We start from the raw sequence: 22634 nt of genomic DNA on the forward strand, positions 1-22634 counted from the left end.
CATGTGCTATTTTTGTGTTTCCTCATTTCATTGTGGTCAGTGCCACATGGTAGCTTTAGGTATATGTGTATTGAATATGGGAGTGAAAGAAAGAATGAATGGATGAATGGATGAATGAATGAATGAAAAACATTCTTTGAAATGAGCAGTTTCAGTTTGAAAAACTTACTCAGTAACTGCTACGTGAAGGTCAATAGGATCTCATCGTGATCTGTGCATCTAGGCACAGGACATGCAAGTAAGCAAAGAGAAGCAAGATTCATTCCTTCCCTGACCCGTCCATTTCCTCTCCCCTGCTTTGGCTAACACTGACCCAGCTACATGGGGTCCCCCCATGCCTCCCATTCAGTTTCCACAGGTTGAAATCCTTTTATGTTTTAGGATCCAATGGGCTTGGCTGTTAATATTCCAACCAGAAACCTTCTCCTCTCTTCTCTGTGTCTAGTGTTAGCATACTTGTCTTGAATTATAAATTTGTATCTGTCCTCTTGTGTAGTTTCCCATCAACTAGATTATAAGGTCCTTAGAAATAAAAGCCTGTCCTCTGCATATTTATTTTTCATAAACTGCACAGCCTGATAGCCTTCTAGGCAGGAAGGGTTTAACATGTACTTGCTGATTCGAATGGCACTGAGTGGACAGTTCTTCATCATTTTCAGGCAGCATTGAATCTGACTGAAGACACACATATCTAAAAAGACATGAAGTACCAATATTGACATACGTTGGCTCTGGGATTCCTATAGAACCCACCCTGTTTAAATTCTGAGGGAGTGCAGTAGATTAAATGACCATCCAGGTTGTCTTATCTTTCTCAGCCTCCTTCCATGAAGACCCTGTCCTTCCAAGCAGTCACAGGAAGTTCTGGATTGCTTTCAGCCTGCTACCAGATGTGCCCATACCACCCCAGAAAGCAGGCAGGGCCTGTTCTCCTGAAAGATGCCTTCTGTCCAGGATGAGCCTTTCCCTCACTGCCTAGGAGATACACCCCTCAGGGTACCTGTTTCTAAAGGAATTGTAGAATGTGCTAAAATACACCAGGAGTTTAGACAGTACCCAGGGATCCAGGGTGGCAGCAGAGTAGGTGGAAGCTACGCTCATCTCTTCCTTGAACCAAACTGGCATTACAACTAAATTATAGAGCAATGAACATGAATAACCATCTGAAGACCAGCTGAACAGAAGTCTCATAACCTAAGGTTTACAGAGAAGCCACAGCAAGACTGGTGGAAACGTACAGCAACTGAGAATACAGAGGGCTCTCACTGAAAAGGTCTGCCCTGAGGAGCGTGGGGTCTCAACCCCATGCTAGGTGCCCCTGTCTGGAGCACTAGTGCCCGGAAGGGAATCCCATATAACATTGGGCTATGAAAATCAGCGGGAATATCATCTGCCTAAGTGAGATGGGAGTCTGCTAGAAACCCAGGTGTTCTCTAAGAAGACCAGCACACAAAATCTCATTCACGGGCACTCACCCTTGCTTCAGCAGAGGGAGAGCAGCTCAGAGCAGACTGGAGTCATACAGGGAGAGGCTGGGTGGTGAGGCCTGGGGGAGAGGGCTGGAGAGCAGCTGCCGATGTCCTTGTGCTGAGTCTCTCTCCCACACAACCCCCAGACACCTGCTTTCCTGGGTGGAGCACAGCACTGGCCTCAACCCCTGACTCCCTGGCCTTGTACTATGGAGCTCGTACCCTGCAGAGGAGCGTGTGGCTGGAGCCAGCCTGGTGGTGTTGCAGTCTTTCTTGGACTCTTGAGAAGTATGGGCAGACTCCAGCAGTGTCAGAGATACTCGGAGAGACAATTGTGTGGCTTTCCACCGAAGCCATTTTTTCTGTATGTCCTGACCAGTGTCTCTGTTCCTATGCAGAGCCCTCCCTCCACATGGCCAAATCTTAATCTGTTGTAACTCTGCTGGCCTAACCCTGAGGACTCCCTGTGACCGCCAAGTTCCTCAGACCCCCAGCGCCTGGCGGCTGGCCTTGGTGAACCCTGAGACTTCTGTTGAGTGGCCTCAAACCCAGCCCTGGTGCTGAGTTTGAATCTCTATAAACCTGGTGAACAGCACTCACCCCTACCTGGTGACTCACTGAGAACCTGCCTCATGCAGCTTGTGTCCCCGGCCAACAGCAGTCAGGACTCAGCTCTACCAGAAGGGCCCACATAGCCCACACAAGGAGCTCTCCTGGAGCACCCAGCTCGGGTGATTGGCAGACTGTTCCCCTGAGCCAACAGGACACCTGCTGTGTAAGGCCCCTACCAAGACTCAGAGTCATAGCAGCTCTACCCAATACACAAACAAACAGGCAGCCAAAGTGGAGAGACAAAGAAACAGGCCCAAATGTAGGAGCAGCAGGAACTCCAGGAGAACTACGAAATGAGATGGAGGCAAGCACCCAGCCGGGCACCATTCAGAGCACGGCCACAGGGATGCTCAGGGCCTCGGGAAGCACTTAGAGAGACAGTAAGCACAGAAGGGGACACAGAGACCACAGAAAGGAGCCAGTCAGAAATAGATGGTGCCAAAGGTGGTTTGCTGCTTCCCAGCTTTTCAGATGAACATGTGTTTCAGGGGGTACCATCTTCATTTGTGTGGTGTCACCAGCCTGAAAGCAAGCTGAGCAGAGTCTGGGACGGCACCAGGATGGTAGTGAGTCGGCGACGGGGCTGACAGGTGGTGGGGCAGGAAACCCCTCAAGGGCCACATCTAATGCTGCATCTCCTTCCTCAGGGGTCCCCTGCACAGAGAATGACTACAAGCTGTGGTCACCGTCTGATGAGAGGGGCAATGAGTGCTTGCTGGGGCACAAGACTGTTTTCAAGCGGAGGACCCCCCATGCCACGTGCTTTAACGGAGAAGACTTTGACAGGCCGGTGGTTGTGTCCAACTGCTCCTGCACCCGAGAGGACTACGAATGGTGGGTTCTCCATCGACGCCTGGGTTGGAGCTGTGTTCTGTTCTGAGCAGTGTGGGGAACAGGCTGGGGCGTGTTCCTTTCCCTGAGTAAAGGAAGGAAACCCTAGGAAACAAATACTTATTAAGCACCTTTTATGTGCTGGGCACTTTTTATACAGGTTATTCCATTCAGAGTCAGAGGCCGCATGATGTGAGAGAGGTGTTACAACCCAGGGGAGCTGAAGTAATTTATTCAGGAATAGATTGCTCTGGGGTTTATTTCTATGAGGGCAACCCCAGCAAGAACACACCGAAGGTTCCATTGTAGGTAACTCCTTTTTCTTAAGAGCCCTGTTCTAGAGGGAGTTTATTTCCTTATCTGAAGCAAGGGAATATCAGTGTGTGTGTGCATGCGCGCACACACACACATTCATTAGTCCTTGAGCAGAATATGCGAGGTGCTGCTAAGCATGTAAAAGCAGAAGAGATGACGTTCGCACAGATAAGGTAACGGACGGAAAGCTGCAGTGCCTTGGAGGACACACTTTATTATGAATACCGACAGGAAGGAGAAGATGGTTGGCTGTTGGGAACTGAGGAATTTCTGGAGGAAGCACCGTGTCTGATGAGCCTTAAGGAAGATCCAGGTGTGGGGACAGGAACTCTGAGAAGAGGGAGCACCGTGTGAGGCAGGGAAGTAGTTGCTGCTCTTGTTTGGATGCCGTGGGTGTATGTGGTGGGGCCAGTGAGTGGAGATGAGGCTGAAAAGAGAGACCTTATTCTGTAAGCCAGGAGGGTGTCTTTGAAGGCCTTTGAGGAGAGGTGAGGATCAGAGCAGAGCTTAGCTTCAGGGAGATGACTAGCAGTAGAGCTCATGGTATCAGAGCCCGAGGCTGGCTCCCAGTTCTGTTACCCAGCACAGGACCTGTCCAGATTTGGCAGGACTGTGAGCCGAGCATAGGTACGGAACATAAATGCATAGCTCATTTTTCAGCAGTTGCTGGGGCACAGAGAATCTACAGTTTGCTTTGGGAAGCACTCATATAGACTAAAGCCAGGAACCTCGGAGGTGTTGTGGTCCAGAGGTTGGGACAGGGCCATCTAGTGAATGTTTTAGGCTTTGCAGGCTTCATGGTCTTTGCAACTGCTCAGCTGTGCCTGCATAGCACGGACAGCTGTGGAGGAATCAGCATGGTTTGATCCCAGTAAGTTTTATTTACTGAAACAGCTAACCCCATCTGGGCAGCTCCCGTCCTAGACCAAATGTGCATGAGTCACCCGGGATCTTCTTAAATTGCAAGTTCTGACTCCGTGGTTCTGGGAACCTGCAGTTCTGCAGACTTTGGATGATTTATCTGCACACCCACCCTTTGAGCAGGGGCTTTGGACTAAACAAGACACACATTCCCATTGAAAGCTGTGTGGACCTGAGATACTAGCATAGCTGTTTCTGTGCAGCTGCAGAGCTGTGGGACGGATGCTCCCAGTGGGCCAGCTCAGTGCCCTCTGCCCTCTGTTAGGTCCTCGAACTTGTAACTCTAATCTGAGAGCTATTGCTGGCCTGAGGCAGTCCCCTGACCAAAGAGGCCTAGTCATGGAAAAGATATGGTGCCTGCTCTCTTCCCTCTTTTATCCCCATTAAGTACTTAAAAATAAAACAAAATAAAAAACACGCAAGATAGTGTAACAAATCTTTGATTTTTTTCCTTGATGACCACTATTATGCCTTTTCTCGCCTCCCAGCAGCAACAACTGAAACCAAGGCCTGGGGGCCAGTGGGCCATCCCAATGACCTGGCCTGGCTCTCCCTGATCCACACGCTCACCCCCTGACTTGTAGAAACCCCGGGTGCTGAGCCTTTATTATAGACCAGAAAAACCGCCTTCCCCGGAGTTGGGCTTCGGGCCGAATAAGACCGTGAGGGTGATGGGCCATGGCTGTGATAAAGGGTGTATGGATTTCAGGCTATCCTCTTATTGTTCGTCTGTTTGCTATAGCTGTTAGAAAGGAGCCCCCCCTGCCTGAGTGTGTGGATCCTGGAGCTGTTTGGTATCGGACTGTGGTAGTGATAAGTGAAATGGTCTCAAGATGGATAACAGCAGAGGAAATGAAAATGAGTGAATTTGTAGGATCTGCCCATTAGTTCAGCTCCTGAGGGACAACTGTATTTGAAAGTGAGGTTACTCTGACAGTCCCTCAGACCTCACTGGGAGGCCCAGCCATTGGCCCACAGGTTCCCTGGTTCAGGGGTAGGTTCTTTTACATCTTTTTTTAAAATGTAAATTTTTTTTTTTAATCAAAGGCTAATCGACTCTTTCCACATAGTCAGGAAGTGTGACTTTCAAACCCTTGGCTGCAACTACTGGGGCACACAGTGCATCTTCTAGTCTGACCCTGTACCTGCACTCTTCTTTATATGTAGATACATGCACATGTGTGATTAAAACAGAAGTTTTGTGGGATAACATTTACTGTTAAGTGGGATGCATTTTGCAGTCTTCTGTTTTTTAGGGGAGTTAGAGGGGGAAGCTGTTCTGAACCCCCAGGGCACTTTCACTGCCTGCTAGGTCACAGTGTGATGAAACGTGCCTGAAAAGGGGGCTCAGCCGTTGGAGGCAAAACCGTAATTAGCTAGTGCTCCACATAGTCCCCCAAAAGATTTAAAGCAGCCGTTCAGTAAAAATTATCTGATTTAATAAGACCTGTTTGACACAGTAATAAAACTCTCCTTTTTTTTTAATCCCCACTGAGGATTTTTTCCCCATTGCTTTTCAGAGAGAGAGGAAGGGAGAGAGAGACACACACATTGGTCGATTGCCTCCCTTACTCATCCTGACCAGGGCTGAGGATCAACCCTGCAACTGAGGTACATGCCCTTGACTGGAATCGAACCCGAGACCCCTCAGTCTGCAGGCCAACGCTCTGACCACTGAGCAACACCGGCCAGGGCACAACGCTTCTTTCTGAACAATTCTGTACAAAGTGCTAAATGCGGATTATGGCATAGTATAAACAAGCCACTTTGCCCTGTACCTGTTAAATATTTTTCACATAGTAGGTGTTTAATAAATATTTGTTGAACCAAACAGTAAATGAAGCCTTTCAGGGAGAGCACGTCAACTGGAAAATTCCTTTAATTATGAATTTGTGGTTTGGGCAGGGCCTTGGTAAGTCTGTAGGGAAGCTGCCTTGTCTTAGAGTTATTCAAGGCAGCTGAGAGAAGTCACTTACTTAAGGGCAGAGCCAAGATGAGACCAAGGACCTCTGCTTCCCACTCTGCTCCTTGATCTGGGTAGTTTGGAGGAGATGTGGCCCCAAATTGCAGAAGATCTTGAGGACCAGAGCACTGTGTCCTGAAGGGCAGGATGAGGCATGCGAAGATTTTTTAGGTAGTATGTGGACATGACCTTAAGAAACATTGGTAAAAAAAAATCCTTGGTTAAAAAAAAAGTGATTAATTTTTTTAATTTCTCATTTAGGTCTTCAGTCATATAAAAAAGAAAGCCTCACTAGGGCTTATGATTCTTTTACATTTGCTGATCCTTTTTAACAAGGAGAGGGCAGGCCCAGGGTCTGGGGTGGGAAATTGGATCTAGCTAAAAAATTTAATATTGTTTTGTCTTTAGCCTATGATTTGTATTGTTTTTGTTCATTTATGGCATATGATAGTGGTTTTAAGAGTATGGTTCTGATGTGAAGTGTCTTTGGGAAATGTATTAGTGTAAAAATGTGAGTAGTCTGCAAAGGAACTTGTAAGAACTTGTGCTACAGGCAGTAGGCAGCGTGTTGAAGTCACAGGGTGGGCACTGAGGTCCTAACCGTGGCTGTGACAGACCCTCATTGCCTTTCAGTGACTTCGGCTTCAAGATGAGTGAGGACCTGTCCTTAGAGGTTTGTGTTCCTGACCCTGAGTTTTCTGGGAAGTCATATTCTCCTCCTGTGCCTTGTCCTGTGGGTTCAGCGTACAGGAAAACAAGAGGGTACGTCTGCCAAGGCTGTGGGCTGGGGATGTGGGGCCCCACGGGGTGCGAGGGCCCAGAGGCCCACCCCGCCTTTCATACTGAATGCTGGACTTCTCGGTGTGCAGGTTTCAAGTAGCTCGGGCAGTATTTAAAGTTAGTATGTTTGCAAACTCCCTCACCCTCAGTTAGAAAAACATGCAAGTCTGTAAATTTCTCTACGACTCTGCATGTGTCTTAAGTCATAAATTTCAGGAGGGCACATCTGCAGAGGAGCTCTCACCCAGGACAGCACTCCAGCTTGTCTGAGCTGCGCAACCTAATCACAAGCAGACCTGACTGTGATTAAAAGGCTCCTTCCTGTTCTCTAGGGAAACGGGTGGATGAACTCTGCTGTCCATGGGTAGGAACTGAGTTCCCATTTACAAAGCCTTTATGACTGTTCTTCGATGTTTCTTTTTGCTCTTGGGGTGGGGTTGACAGCTATCGGAAGATTTCTGGGGACACTTGCAGCGGCGGCGACATCGAAGCACGACTGGAGGGTGAGCTGGTCCCGTGTCCCTTGGCAGGTAAGAGGAGGTTTCTTCCCCTTGACTTCTTGAGCCATCATTGAAACGTGATTATAACCTCACCCAGGTCCAGCCTTGTGGTTCTCTGACTTAGTGGAGAAAAAGATGGGGAGTTACTAGCCCCTCAGAGCTCCCTAAACTTGGGATCCAGACTAAGCTTATTTGTAAACTTATGACTTTACAAGAATGAAAAATACTATTTGAAGTAAATCCCTTTGTTCATCGAAAAACGTTTATTGAGCACCTGTTGTATTCTAGGAGTGGCGGGATGGGCAGTGCCCATGGGCCTTTTGCCTGTTCCTTGATCCATTTGTCAGGGTTGACTGTAAAGACACTTGTGGCTTTTTGGGAAGTAGCTAAGTGGTCTATCTTAATTTTTATTATAATAATTATAAATAATATTTTAATGAAATTTTACACATTTCAATGTACTTTTCCATGTGTTGTCATTTTAATTCCTGAAACAGATATTAGCTACATTTTTTTAAATATGAGGAAGCATGTTCAGAGGAGAGGATTAATGACTTTTTTAAGGTCACACATCTGGTAAGTGACAAAGCTACAATTCACACTCTAGGCCCATGCTCTTACCCGACATTACCTAAGTGACAAATAAGTGCTATTCCCATTAGCTCAGGTGATCATTATGCATGCTAATTAAGAAAAACTGCTTTGGAGTATGCACATGCTGTAGGTGTGTTCTAAAACATGTTTTAAGTTGATTTGGTGGCGATGGCACATATTGGGGTATTTGTAACATTTACATGAAATTACGATCCCTTTTCTTTCTCCAGCCTGTTTCTGGTTCTTATTCATGTAGAGCTTCCTTATTTACTCTGAGCCCTCCCTCTTGCTCAGACCTGGGTGAAGGTGATAATGGCTGTTGACCTCCATTCTTGGTCGTGTTGTCTAACTGAGCGGCCATAAGTGTCCAACAAACCACGAGAGAAACGTGCCATCTGCTGCTGGCCAGGCAGAATGGCTCTCTCACTTGCTTGCCCCTTGCCAGCTTGCTCTGTGTTTTTCATGCTTAGCTCATTAGTCCCTTAATTTAGCCTTCTGTCATTACCGGAGTAATTAGCATGCCTCACTGTGGGAACATGAAAGGAACTCACTGCAGCAGGTTCTCATGGCCCGGTGACGCTCAGACGTTTCCCAGGAGCTGGTGCTGATGTGGGCTTGGCTCAGTAGGGTTCGAGGGATTGCTCTTGAGCTGGAGCTCTTACTTTTGTAATAAATATTTCTGCAGATAATTCAGCAGGGGCCAAAACAGTTTGTTTAAAGATGTTTAAACTGATAGGAAAGCTATTTTCTCTTCTGATAGAGGAGAGGATAGAACAGGGAATGAAGTGGGAAATCTTATTTGTAGTGTAGATCACCTCCTAAATGTTTCCTTTTTTTACAAGTGTGGAACTGAAGGCAGGGCTGTACCCAGAAAGGAAAAGATCATAGGACTGATGGAAACCACATCTTTCCAAAGATGAGGTAATCTGGGCATCTGAAAGGACTTCCAAAATGAAGTAGATTTTTTTTCTTTGTGATTACTGTAATAACACACATTTCTGTGTTGCACTCATGTATGGCTGGGGTTGGCCAAGAATTCTGTTCCTCTTCTAAGTTAAGTGCATGGACGCTGTGTGTTCCTCTGTGCTTGATCCTAAGGCATTCCTGCGCTCAGGCTCCCCTGGCAAGGGTTAGAAGAAGAAAACCAAGGCAACTGTGTGAGGTTTGTCGATTTAGGGAGTGAGGTTTGGAGGCTCACTGCCGTGAATATATTCTCCATGGCTGCGCAGCTCTGGGGACTCCTTGACTTTGATGTCGATTAGGAGCTCAGCAGTCATCACCCCGACTGCCCTTCCCTGGGAATCATAGCGGGAAGGTTTCTTGAAAACCAAAAGAAGTTAGTTATCATGTGGTGGCAGCTTAGATACTTTTGAAGTGAAGTGAGACCAGAGGAAAAGAAGGCAAGTTCACCTTTATTAAAGTGGGAGGTAGATTTACTTTTTGGTGCGTTATCTGTAATAAAACCTTTGTGGAGCCAGTGGCCAGTCCATGTTAACTCACTGAGCAAATGGAATGGGGGTGGCACCGTAACTATGCAGACGCTCAGCAAAGGGAGCCGGATCTGCATCCGGTCCCGTCTGCGGCATGGACGCGAGTGTGCTGCCCACCTGTCTCCGTCCTGGGAGGAATCTGATGTTTGCCAGGCTGTTCCCCTGTGGGAGAGCACTAGCTCTTTTGGTTACTTATCTGACATTAAGTACATTTCTTTAGGAATTGTGAACCTCTATTTCTATAGCTTAAAAATGGCAACGTTAGTATCTGCATCATAAGAGGCAGTGGTGAAAACGTAGACTATGGATCCGACTGCCTGGGTTTAAGTCTTGGATCTGCCACTTCCTAGTTCTGTGGCCTGGATTGAGTCACTTAATCTCTCTGCTCTCAGTTTTCTTATTTGTAAGGTTGTGTTAATAGTTCTTTCATTATATAGCTGTTAAGTGGATTAAATGATGCTTAGTACATAGTATGTAGATTGTGTATAACTATCTGTTAAGTAGAAATAGTCTTTGTGGTAATTATGTCGTAAAACATTTTGTCAGCAGTCAAAAACAAATGTATTATTGTTTTAAAAATATAATAGGTTGATATAATTGCCTGTGCCATTGTGAATAATATTTAACAGGTGAGCAAACTGATTAGAAAACGTAGCTACAAGTCTTCAGTGACTAGTGGTCTCTGATCCACAAGGTTATGGTAACATGGACAGTCTTATGACAAGGACAGCACGCTGACTGGTGTCCTTACTTTGTCAGAAGTTTGGATGTTGGAGCATGTCTACCGGGGAATCTAGGTTTAAAAAAAGAAAAGTAACAAGTAATGCACTTTGCAGATGAGAAAATTTGTTTAAGGTTCACAGGAGTTTAAGTAACTTGCCCGAGCAAGAAATGTGGTTGTTACTCACCATCTGAGCCTGGATCTGTGCCCTTTCAATTGATACACCCCATGTGCCAGTGGCTGTAAGGTGTGGTGAGAAGAAACATAGGGCAGATGTGCTGAGCCCTCTGGCATCCCAGGTTCACCCCTCCTGTTGTTCTGTGGGTCTGTGCAGAGGGGAACGAGTTCATCCTGTACGCCACTCGGAAATCCATCCACCGCTACGACTTAGCCTCGGGAGCCACCGAGCAGCTGCCTCTCACGGGGCTGCGGACGGCAGTGGCCCTGGACTTTGACTATGAGCACAACTGCTTGTATTGGTCCGACCTGGCTTTGGATATCATCCAGGTGAGTCAGACTTTGGTCTGGTCCTGGGGGCTATGCCTTGGAACTGCCTACTCTAGATAAACTTCTCCCAGAATGGCCCAAGGAAGTGGGTATTAGAAATTTTAAGTCGTAACTCATCTCAGGGCCGACTGATGAAGTGTTGACAAAGGAGCCTCAAATCTGCAGTCTTGCTTGTAAGCAAGGTCTTACTTTTCCTGCTGAGAAGCCTTTAGGTTATGAATGTAGAGTATTTAGTCACTTCCTGTCATATCACTTGCCCCTAGTGACCTTCTTCTGAAGCCATGGTTCAGTCACCCTTGACTCTCCACAGCTCACGTAATTATCCACTTAGCTCTTCCGAGCACAGCCGGACCAGGATGTGAGCTGTGCAGGTCCCTGCGCAGGCCTCCTAGGGAGCTGTGCCCTGAACCCACACATTTCAAAGCAGGGCTGCTGGGCTTCAGTCCTTTTAGAAAAGCAATTTCAACAAGCTTTATCTGGACTTCTAACCCAACAGAGACTATGGTGCTCTTGTTTGAGGGGTGGGCACAGGGGTGGGGTGCTGCCGAGTGTGTCTGTCCCAACAGTAGCACCTGATGGCTAGAGTCTCTCCAGGGAGAAAGACTATAAAAAGCAGACAGAGGGCTTGAAAGTAAAGCCAACCTGGCTTTGTTTATCATGCCTCTTTGTTCCTCCACTGTTCTGTGACACGGCGCCACTCCGTGGTCCTGTTGGGATAGTGCCAGGTCGTGCAGGTGACTGAGCTCTGTTCAGTTCTCTGCCTCAGGCAGGAAGCTGTGCACATCTCAGAAATGTGTTGATTAAACCCAGCTTTATTCACCAGGAAGGCTTACTGATGTAGAACCTTCTGTCCATCTCTTGCCGGTCAGGCCAGTCGAGTAAAGGGTTACCATGCATGGGACTGACTGGGCAGGAGGTCATTGAGTCTTTCACAGAGCTCCTTCTTTTCCTCTGCAGCGCCTGTGTCTGAATGGGAGTGCAGGGCAAGAGGTGATCATCAGTTCTGGCTTGCAGACAGTAGAGGCCTTGGCCTTTGACCCCCTCAGCCAGTTACTTTACTGGGTGGATGCCGGCTTGAAGAAGATTGAGGTACGTGTATTCCCCTGTCCTTAATCCAGCGAGTAGGGGAACCCCTGGGCTCTGTGCCAGATTGGACACCGAGATAGACGCTGGTGTGTCGTATCACTCTAATTCTCAGAGCCTTCAGAGGGTGGGTTGCCTGAGCCTCTGGAGAATGAAGAAAGGGGTCATTTCAGAGTCATTGCCCTGTGCCATGAGGGTCCTGCATAAGAACAGAATGTGGGAACCTGCCAGACAGATTGCATGAAGGTACTTGAGAGTTTATATTTTGTCCAGAAGAGACAGAGTAGTAACAATGATGATGATAATGCCACAGCATTATTATGACGCTGTGACATAGTTCTCTTACTTTATTGTAGTCTGTCAGAGTAATAGCGACAGTATCGTCACTCTCGTTGCTGATGGTGATGAGTACTTATGTGTGCCAGGCCCTGCTGGAACCGCTGGGCAGGAATTATTTACCCAGTCAGATAGCTCTTCCTGTTATCCTCACCATCTCCCTGTAGCTTAGCTGCCCAAGGCAACGCGAAGGTAAGAAATGGTCTCTAAGCCACCAAAATCAGTCTTTAGGAACAGGTACAGTCAGCTCCTGCAAGTGGTGCTGAGGCCCGGGGCCACTGCCTCAGAACTCTTCCAGTGGTTCTCGGAGTGGTGGCACGTGGGCTCAGTGGAAAGCACAGGAGCCGCAGGTGGGCACAGAGAGCCACGAGAAGCTGCGACACAAAAGCCACAGACTTGAGAGAGGCCTGGGTTCCCTCTTTATTCCAGTGGCTGAGTGACTGTAAGGTGAGGATTCATTCATCCCCTCAGCCATTTAACAAGCACTTTCTGAGTGCATGGTGTGTGCCAGGTGCAGCTGCATTTTGTGATGATGCAGCGGGAGGCAAGGCTCGCAGACTTCGACAGAAAATTGACTTCAGTGGAGAAGCAAAATAATGAAGAAATCAGCCAGTCAGTTTTGTTGGTAGTGAATGCTACAGAGAGCATCAGGCAGGCAGGGCGGTCCTGTGCCAGGGCAGAAGGGCAGAGGATGCACGGAGGATGCACACCTGAGCTGAGCCCTGACGGGAGGATCACTCCAGCATTAGCCTCAGGGCAGCTCAGAGAAGAAAATGAAGGTGCATGGTGCCTGGCATATGCTGAGTGCTGCTGTTGGTCTTGCTGGCATCTCGTCTTTAATTGTGTGTGGCCTGTGTTCTGCTGGGTGCTAGAAGGGTGCAGGCAGAGCTGGGGCGCACGCTCGCACAGGTCTGCTTGGAGACCAGTGCACAGATCAAATACTGCTTGTGCAGACTAGTGTAAAACTAAAGTGCTCATTGGTCACGGTAGGCAGGAGAGTTGGCAGAGGCGTAAGGCCTGGAGGTGAGTTTTGAAGGAAAGATAGGATTTGATTAGAGAGCAAACGACAGGCTGAGGAGGGGATATGGCAAGAGTAGACAGGTTAGAGAACTGCGAGAAGACAAGTCTTGCTGAAGTCATAGGAACTGAAATAGAAGAGAGAGAATGTGGGACCCGTCTGTGGAAACTTCATGGCAAGGCTGTGACGTTGAGAATTTGCACCGCAGACAGTGCGGTGGCGGGAGCTGGGGTGACAGGCGGTTAAATGGGTAAACATATTGAGCACTTTGTGCCGCTCATTGCGCCCAGGACCTGGGGGCCAGGGGGTGCTGGCACCTCTGTTGGACCATGTGAGAATGGCCATGGGAGCCAGAGGAGAGAGCAAGTCATTCTGACTAGGAAAAGGGGCAGATTTTCCAGATCAGCCTGTGGAGGAGTCGGGGGGCCCTAGGGGGCATGTCTGTGGGCAGGAGCTGATAGGGGACTTGGAAGGAGCTCAGATCCATCGTGGCCTTTCTCCCTTCCTTTTTTTTTGGTCAGGTAGCTCATCCAGATGGAGACTTTCGACTCACGGTCGTCAATTCCTCTGTGCTTGATCGGCCCAGGGCTCTGGTCCTCGTGCCCCAGGAGGGGTAAGTGTGTCACTCAAGTCTGAGTGACAGGGCTGCAGCAGACAGAGCCTCATGGACATGACAATTGCTGCGCAAAAGCTGCTTAGGATTGTGGTTGTAATAATCTGTTCAGTGAGTTTGAAACCAGTCTTTGTTATGTGACTTTTCATTAGCAAGCATCCGAACCTCTCTAGGCATCCAGACGTCTTAGTCTGTGGGGTATTTCTCCAACAAAAGGTGATATTAAGGTTTCTCTGTAGACATAGTAAGGCCTGATTGGATAGTGGTGAGCACTCTTTTTTTTTTTAAATACCAAACACATTTATTGTAGCATTTGTTTTATTTTTAAATTTATCTTTATTGTTGAGAGTAGTATAGTTGCCTCCACCCCCATTTCCTCCTCATTGCCCCCCTTCCACCAGGCTCTCACCCCACCCCAGGCCTTCCCCACACTACTGTCTGTGTCTATGGGCTATGCATTTCTTGCTTGGTACAAACACTTAAGTCATTCCTTTTTTTTTCATGCCCTCCAGTGTGTCCTTACTGGCAATTTGTATGCTCTTGGGGGTTCAGAAATGCTTTTCATTACTTTATTAACTTAAGGAAACAGAACTAAAAGGGAAGTTCTGAAGTAGCCTTTCAGCCCTTTCTTGTAGCATTTATAATTGAGGATTAGATCTATTTTTATTTGTTTTATTTTTTATTGATTTGAGAGAGAGAGAGGGAGGGGAGAGAGAGAGAGAGAGAGAAATACTGATTTTTTTGTTCTGCTTATGTATGCATTCATTCGTCTTGTATTTGCCCTGATGGGGATTGAACTCACAACCTTGGCATATCGGGACAATGGTCTAACCAACTGAGCTACCTGGTCAGGGCTAGATCAGTTTTTTAAAAGAGAATTCTGAAGTTTATGAAATGAACAATATTTGTTTTCCCCTTTCTCATTATTAACTATTCACCTCACATTTCTAGGGGTGAGTAGTTAGTTTTGTCTCATTCAGGATTTTTTTAACCCACGTACAGGTGTATATCTATAAAATACTCAGACACATGCAGGTATTTGCCAAATAGAGTAATAGGATATATACTATTCTGCACATATTAAAATTCTAATATGTTTTGAAAATAGTTTCTTATGAGCACCTGCAGATTTTAGGCTTCATAGTTTCCTTTGTATTTACCATAACATATTACTTCTCCTACAGATTAACATATATGTACATACACACAAATATACATATATGTTTTATTCAAAAATATATTTTTTCTAGTATAAACAGTCTTTGCTGTGATGACCATCTGTGTAGGTTATCTTTGGCATAACTTGATTATATCCTTAGATAAATTCCAGTAAAGGAATTGTGGGGTCAAGGAATGAAATGGTTTTAAGTATTCTGATTACATAGTGTGATAATAATGCTGGCATAACCAGCTGGTATTCTGGAGGGCTTCTCACCTCCATGGGGCAGTTTCTGAGCTCCTGTTTCCCTGGGTCTGGTGTGATGTGTGCTCTCTCTGGTTTGGACAGGGTGATGCTCTGGACCGACTGGGGAGACCTGAAGCCGGGCATTTACCGGAGCAACATGGATGGCTCTGCTGTTCACTGTTTGGTGTCAGAGGACGTGAAGTGGCCCAACGGCATCTCTGTGGATGACCAGTGGGTCTACTGGACGGACGCCTACCTGGGCTGCATTGAGCGGATCTCTTTCAGTGGCCAGCAGCGCTCGGTCCTCCTGGACAACCTCCCACACCCCTATGCCATTGCGGTCTTCAAGGTAGGGATTGTTCCCAGCATGGGGTGTGTGTGGATGGGTGGAGTGCACTCTGTGGTGAAGAACATGCTCTCTGGGTTTTTGCAGAGAGGCTTGTCTAACTTCTAGAAAATAGCTCACTTCTGAATTTGAGGCAGTTTTCTTTAGCCCATATGGAGGGATGCCATATGGAGGTGCCAGGGGTCCAGGGTACTCGCTCCTCACATTTCAAAGGGTGAAGGGTGAGGTTATTTCACATGAAATTCCTGGTTTGCCCTTGAATGTTGGTGGCCTTGTTTGGCTGTGTCTGCATCTCTGGGAAGGTTTCCTCACTTCCTTCTCTGGTCGCCTCAGATGAGCCCTGGACCCGTGTTGCCGGCACTTCCACTTGGACTTGAGAGAACAAAGGTTTCTTCCCAACACTGAGAAGCAGCTTTCAAACAGAAGGGCTGGGCTTGTAGTCAGACTCGAATGCTGATCAAGTAGTTTCTTTCAGGCAGCTGCTTCACGTGGGCGTTGGGAGAGGTTTGGATGAAATGCCCGACTCTCACATGGATGTGGGGTCTTGCTGGGCCGACAGCTCGGCCAGTGCCCTCGGGTGTCCCTGGCACAACTGAGCTGTAATTCTCACTGAGGTCCAGAGGAAACACTAGAGCCAGACTAAAGAGCAAAGGTTTTCTTTTTAGAATGAAATCTACTGGGATGACTGGTCACAGCTCAGCATATTTCGAGCTTCCAAGCACAGTGGGTCACAGGTGGCACTGCTGTCCAGCCAGCTCACGGGGCTGATGGACATGAAGATTTTCTACAAGGGGAAGACAGCTGGTAAGTGGAGCCTCCTTCTTCTCTCTCGGGTGGAGATCTGGAAGGGGCTGGGTACAGGCGGCCTCCCCTTGAGCAGCTCCGGCTGCCTGCAGCCTGTCCCAGCAACACACACATTATTCAATTTCTTCCTAATGACATTGTAATTTCTTTTCTAATGATACACATCGCTAGAAGCCGGCATGTTTCTGCCTGCCTGGAGTGCTGGTGATTGGTAGGCAATTACCTCCTCCCCTGCCTGTGCCCAATTACCGGTGGTGTGGCCTCAGTTGCTGCTGGACAGGCGCAGTGAGTGCTTCGTGCCCGTTCCACACCCACCCTAGGAGTGCGCTGTGCCGGGCGTGCAGGCGGTGGCTGCTTCCTGGCAGGGTCCCTTCCGGATCCCGGTTGCTCAGATGCGCCTCCCTTGCAATGCGAGGTGGTGTTAGATGATGACTTAATTAATTTGTCCCCACCATGAAACTCCAAACGCCATGAAGAAGAAGATTGGTTTTTTGTTTGTTTGTTTGTTTTTTGCTCAATAATTTCCCTAGTGCCTAGCACTTAGTAGGTGCCCAATTCATATGTATCGAAAGAAGACAGGATGAAAGGGAGGCTGCAGGCAGCAGCTTTCTTAGATTGTTGACTGAGGCTTCTGGAACTGCCAGGGGGCTCTGACCTCCTGGTCCTGAGTCTGAAACTGTTCAGGGTAAAGCCTTTTTCTTTACTTTTACTTGATTCCCTTTCCCTTGGTTTGTTTCCTCAGCATACTATTGACCCCACAGGAAAGAGGTCAGGGTACGCCCAGAAAAATAGTCCTTTTAAGAAGCACTCTCTTCATCTCGGCAGGATTGAAGGGCACCCTGGGTCTGCTGGGTCCTTTGCTGACAAGCTACTGGGATTCTGTTTTGAATTAGAATGTTGACATAGTTCCCTGGGTTTTGGCTGGCCCTGCACTAAGAGAAAATTGACAAAGGGAAATAATACGGCTGCAGATATCATTGTTATCCTTCTGGGATCAGGTGGGTAGCATGAGAACACCCTTAGAAAACTGGTCTCGAACCGCAAGTCAATGTTATCGTATGTCTTCAGGACTGACCTGCGAGGTGGGCAGGGCTGGAGTTAGGATCTTTGGTGTACAGATTAGGGAATGAAATCTCAGATACGAATTAGTTTTCCCAAAGGCCCCTTACTCCTGTAGGAGCTGGGTTATTTCCAGCTCTGCCACTCAGTGGAGAAGTCACACTCTCAGAGGAGGAGCCTGTTCTAAAGTGGGGAGCGGTCAAGGAACCATGTTCCTCAGCTCCAGGCCTGAAGTCTCAGGGCCTCTGATGTGGGACACCTACCCTGCTGACCTCCTTGCTAGCAAGCTGCTGAGTCACCACCATTTCTCTAAGCTCCTACCCCTCCCAGAAGAGCAGGTCTTCGTTTTGACAAGTCCTGTGAGCATGCGTGTGAGCACAGGTAGTCCCAGAGACATGTGTTCAGATGAACCAGCAATTCGGCTCCTCACTCCCCAGTACTGGCTGGTTGCTTCATCCCAGCCGACGGACAGTCACACTGTTGTCTGGAGGTACTCCAGCTGCTTAAAATGAAGGTGACTGAGGCATGAAGGGGAAATCATGGGCCATCTCCTGCTTCCAGGACCCTTCCTGCCACAGACATAGGGCTGGAGAAATGAGTTTGTAGCCTCTCAGGCAGGCCTGTTCGGGTTAAATCAAAGTTTTGCAGTGGCATCTGGCCTCTGCACCACTTGTATGCAGTGGCTGTCTCTTGGTCTTGAGCTTGCTTGTTCTAGCCTGCCTGCTTTTTTGGACACAGAGAGAATATTGCAGTCATATTTCTTATTGGCAATCCTTGGTGCCAGTCAGTCTTTATTATTTTTGTGGTCTGCTCCTAACACATGTAGAACTTTCTGTTAGTATAAAATAGCATGATGATAATTAATTCCACTTATTAAGGGGCTGCAGTGTCATAAGCACTACACTAATATACTTTACGGGCTGTGTGACCTCAGTTCATCTTTCCTAAATCCACGTGTCTATTAATATTTCCATTTTAGAGATGAGAACATGAAAGTTGGGTTTAGTATCTTTCCTACATCTCACACTTAGTGGTAAGAATCTGAACCATGGCCTAGTTGACTTCAAAGCTTGACTGCAGTAAAGCCATCTGCTCTGCTACCTCTGTCCTCTGTTGAAACAGCAGAGCCCTGCTACACGGCAGTGACTAAGAATTCGTAGAGTTCGATTGGTTCTTGTCTATGGTAACACTTTGTTCATTTGGAGCATTTGTCAATTTGAGCTGTTTGCTTTTAAACAGATGGATTTTTCGTTTTTGTACCTGGCTGATTTGTGTGTAGTATTACTGGAAGTTATTTTTCATAGAGTGTCCTTTCTTTAAATAGCTTACTTTGCAAGGCTGTTGATACATTTAATTGATGCTGCAATGAGCTAAAGTATTTTGGACTCTTGGAATTCTTCAGAGCCTGCAGGAAGCACATGTTTTTAAATATCTGTAATGAAGGCAGATATGTATTATGGAGTGGATTTGATTTCAATAATTGTCAAGTGTTAGATAACTAAATAAGATAATAGTATTTTTGGCTCCTAAACTGGTTCTATTACAGGCCCAAGGTTTGTGTTCTTGATGCCTCAAAAGAAAGGCCAATATTCAGTAGGTCAGAGTTTGGAGCAAGCAAAGGTTTATTGATCGAGGAGGTGGGAGACTTAATTTTCAAACCCATCTTAAGATACACTGGAGTCCAGCATCTTATATTGTGAAAGGAAAGGAGGAGGAGCGAGGCAAGGGGTGCTGGCTTCCAGAGGGATCTGAGAAGAGTGGTGTTTCTCAGACCCTTTGTTCCTGGGTGGTCCACTGACTCCTGCTGATCCTAGTCCAGTTGTGGAGACTTGTGGGATTCTTTGAAAACTGTCATTACTTTGTGCCTCACCTCTGTGCTGAGCCTCTAGCAGAATTCCTCTAGTTAATCAGTATGTCTGTAGCAGGAGTGTTAGCCTGCAGACCATCTGAGAGTGGAAGCATTTCACTCTGTTATATTCAGGGAGACTTTTCCAAAGACGATATTGGAAAATGTTTGACTATGACAAGACTTCACAGGGCTGTGTTTGGTCTTCAAAGGGGACGCTCTTCACATTGGGATGATGCCCTTCCTGTTGCCCACTTTGCCCACACAAGACTGTGGTGTCCTGTGTGAGGGTCATGCTCTGGGGGTGCTTTGTTGAATTCTCTATCCCTGCCCTCCCAGGCTCTCTTGGATGCAGTGCTCCTGTTTTCTTCACTTTGGTTTTGTACCAGCCTGCACACTCCTGCCTGCCTACGTCTTGGCGTCAACAACTTGGTCAGCGTGGTTTGGGGTTTGCCCCTAAGGCTGTAGTTTTATGCACCTCTGTTTAGACCAGTCTCCTGAATATTGTATTCATTGGGTTCTGTGCTTTTGGCTCTTGCTTCTTTGTGTAAGGAGCCTTTCCTCTGCATGTGAAAATGTTAGTCACACATTATTTTATAGACACAATCCATGTGAAAATATCCTGTAATTAAATATTTTCCAAGTATGCGAATATTGTTCAATTTCTTGGAATATTGAATGATATGTTGTCCATTTGTTACAGGATAGGAGAGAGGCTTGTCTCCCCATTTGCTTGAGGAAGTGGGATTATTGGGATATCACTGGAATAAGAATTTCTAGAGACTCCCATGGGAGGATGCGATATAGTAGATATAGTAGAAAGCTTTATTGACATGAAATCACACCCCTGTTTCCAAAATCCCATTTCCCTTAGTCTAGTCATAGAAGTGTTGCTGGGGCTTCAGTAGAGCTATACTCAGAGTCTGTGTCCAGAGTTTCCTTTCCTTGTTGGAGCCAAATCCAGTCCAGCATCAGCCTAGCTTAGCTTGTGTTTCCCACCGCAGTCCATCCCCATTGCATGTGGGGTCCACAGGGCCACGTGGCTATGGAAGAAACACAGGCAGGAGCAAAACGAGAGCCCCACAAGCCAAGGGCCAAGCACAACAAGAGCCCAAGAGTCCCAAGAGAGCAAAGTCCTTTGTTTAGGGGTTTATGTATTCCCAAATGTTTTGGGCTTGCAGTGGCCACACCCATTCTGGCCAACCATCTCTGTCCCCAGGTAAGATTGACAGGCATGTACCTTCCCTATGTCACCCTAACTTTCCTGGGCATGCATCTATCTTTCCTATGTGGTTCCCTGGGGAGTGCAAAGTTGCAGCTTCCTGGTGAAGCTGCCCAAATGATCATGCCTATAATGTCTGGCCTTCTCTTTGCTCCTTTCCTATTATTAATAGCTAGTTAATTACAATAGTGTCACGTTGAATACAAAGAATGTGTCCCAGATGCTAGTGGAGTTGTTTTCCCTTAGTGGCAGCTCTGCGTTCCCTGCTGTAGCCTCTGGCCTGTGTCCCTGAGATAGAGAAACAGTGTCTGCCTGTGGAACAGAGCAGGCTCAACTGATTGCTTTATCAAGTTATTTGGAAAACCCTTTTGAATGTTCATCATATGGATTTCCCTCAGTGGGTGTGTATGTTTTATATTTAGTAATGTCTTGTATTCTATTGTCCTTACCTTCAAAACATGTTGCTATGTGATTTTTTTATTTTTATGTGTTATGCCAGTTAACACTGATAAGGGGCCCGCACCCGAGGGTCCTAAGTGGGCAATCACCCGCATCAGTACTGATGGTCATGAAGGAACTCTGCCTTTCAGCTGCAGGCCAGGGTGGGCAGCACAGCCAAAATCACAGATCACTAGGTGTGATGCTGGCAGGCTTCTCTGTCTGTGAGCTGGGTCAGCTAAAGGGTCATCGTCAGCTAAGTTTTATCAAAGGTTTATGTTTATTTTTCCCATTTTGATGATGAAGAGCCACACAGAAAAGGAAAAATACACATCTCATAATCTAGGTGGCTTCTGTGTTGCTTGATGGGATGTTTTCAGTTGTTACAAAATGGTTTATGCATCCTCTCGCCTCCTCCCCAGAAAGATGTTGGAGGTGGGAAAACACCTTTTCTATAATTGTTCATCCACACAAGTTTCTCTCAAGAGTACAGGGAAGGGTTTTGTGGACTCTGTCTGGTATTCTCTTTAGAAAGCCAAACAGGGAAAAGCTTGGAAACAGTGGGAGAGATCCACATTAACTAGTCTGTATGTGGATGTGTTGCATGGCAGACAGTGCCTGATGCGAAGGGCAGCAGGCTCAGCAGGCTCCTCACTTAGCTCAGCAGCTGCGCTCTGGCACAAAGGAGTGGAGAAAGGGAGACCTGGGTTGTTGTCTGGGCCCGTTTGTTACTCTGGTGCATGTTCTATATAAGGACTTCTGGGTCCTAAGGAACGGAAACCCACGCAAGCTGACTCAAGTAAAGAATACTACTGAAGGGATAAAGGGAGACGGCGAGGAACCCGAAGACAGAAACATACGTGAGCCTCCCGGGGACTGGAGCTGGGAATGGCAAAGCCATCCTCTCTTCCTCTCTCCCTCTCCTTCTCCACCCAGGTCCTGGTAGGGTCCTTTTTTTGGAAAGTCTGCTTTAGATTCTTCTTCTTCTCTGCACACTCGGAGTTTGTTTCTGCACAGCTTTGCCTTGCACAGCTTTGGGCTTGCCCTGCACCACCTTTGACACCCACATGACAGGACTTCTTTCCCCCTCAGCGCCCCGATTATCTTGGTGTCTTTCCGCATCCCAGTTTCAAACCCCTGGAGAACAGCTGGCTCTCGCGTGGTTCTGGGGATTCTGATCTAGCCAGGGCGTCATGTGAGTCAGGACTCCCCTGAGGGCTCTGAGCAGAGGCTGTCCGCACAGTAGGTGCCCCAGCACTTGCCAGTTCACCTCTCTTTCTGAGCTTCACACTGTGCTCTCTGTAAAATGAGGAGCTGCTTTGGGTCCCAGTGCTGGTGCCTCCCAGTGTTAATGCAGATGCTGTGGTTGGGTTTCTCCCCAGGAAGCAATGCCTGTGTGCCTCAGCCGTGCAGCCTGCTGTGCCTGCCCAGGGCCAACAGCAGTAGGAGCTGCACGTGTCCAGAGGGTGTGTCCAGCACTGTCCTCCAGTCCGGGGACCTGAGGTGCGAGTGCCCTCAGGGCTATCAGCTGAGGAACAACACCTGTGTCAAAGAAGGTGGGTTCCTTTTCCTGTTTTTCTTCTTCCCAGTGCTCTCTGTTCCCTGATGTCTCCGAGTTACTGAAAATGCCCAAGGTGAAAGTAAAATCACTAGGTCCTTGCACTCCCGTGGCTCAGGCTCTACACCTGTGGCGTTTCGGTCCTCATTCAGCACAGCCCTGAGCCTTAACGTCGGGGGCACAGGCTTTCCTTGGAGGCTGCC

General features: G+C 47.4%; 1 protein-coding gene across 1 annotated transcript in view; it reads left to right on the forward strand.

Moving 5' to 3' along the window:
* SORL1 (sortilin related receptor 1) overlaps window positions 1–22634 on the forward strand; it is a 164969-nt gene that overhangs the window by 83167 nt on the left and 59168 nt on the right. Inside the window, exons 14-22 of the mRNA XM_087828527.1 lie at window positions 2729–2915; window positions 6745–6873; window positions 7336–7421; window positions 10531–10703; window positions 11661–11792; window positions 13662–13753; window positions 15261–15507; window positions 16170–16308; window positions 22256–22429. Of these exons, the coding sequence (XP_087684653.1) occupies window positions 2729–2915; window positions 6745–6873; window positions 7336–7421; window positions 10531–10703; window positions 11661–11792; window positions 13662–13753; window positions 15261–15507; window positions 16170–16308; window positions 22256–22429 (1359 nt within the window). The remainder of the gene's footprint in view (window positions 1–2728; window positions 2916–6744; window positions 6874–7335; window positions 7422–10530; window positions 10704–11660; window positions 11793–13661; window positions 13754–15260; window positions 15508–16169; window positions 16309–22255; window positions 22430–22634) is intronic.

The sequence above is a fragment of the Miniopterus natalensis genome, chromosome 20, assembly GCF_054644295.1.
Source record: "Miniopterus natalensis isolate mMinNat1 chromosome 20, mMinNat1.hap1, whole genome shotgun sequence".
Lineage (NCBI taxonomy): Eukaryota > Metazoa > Chordata > Mammalia > Chiroptera > Miniopteridae > Miniopterus > Miniopterus natalensis.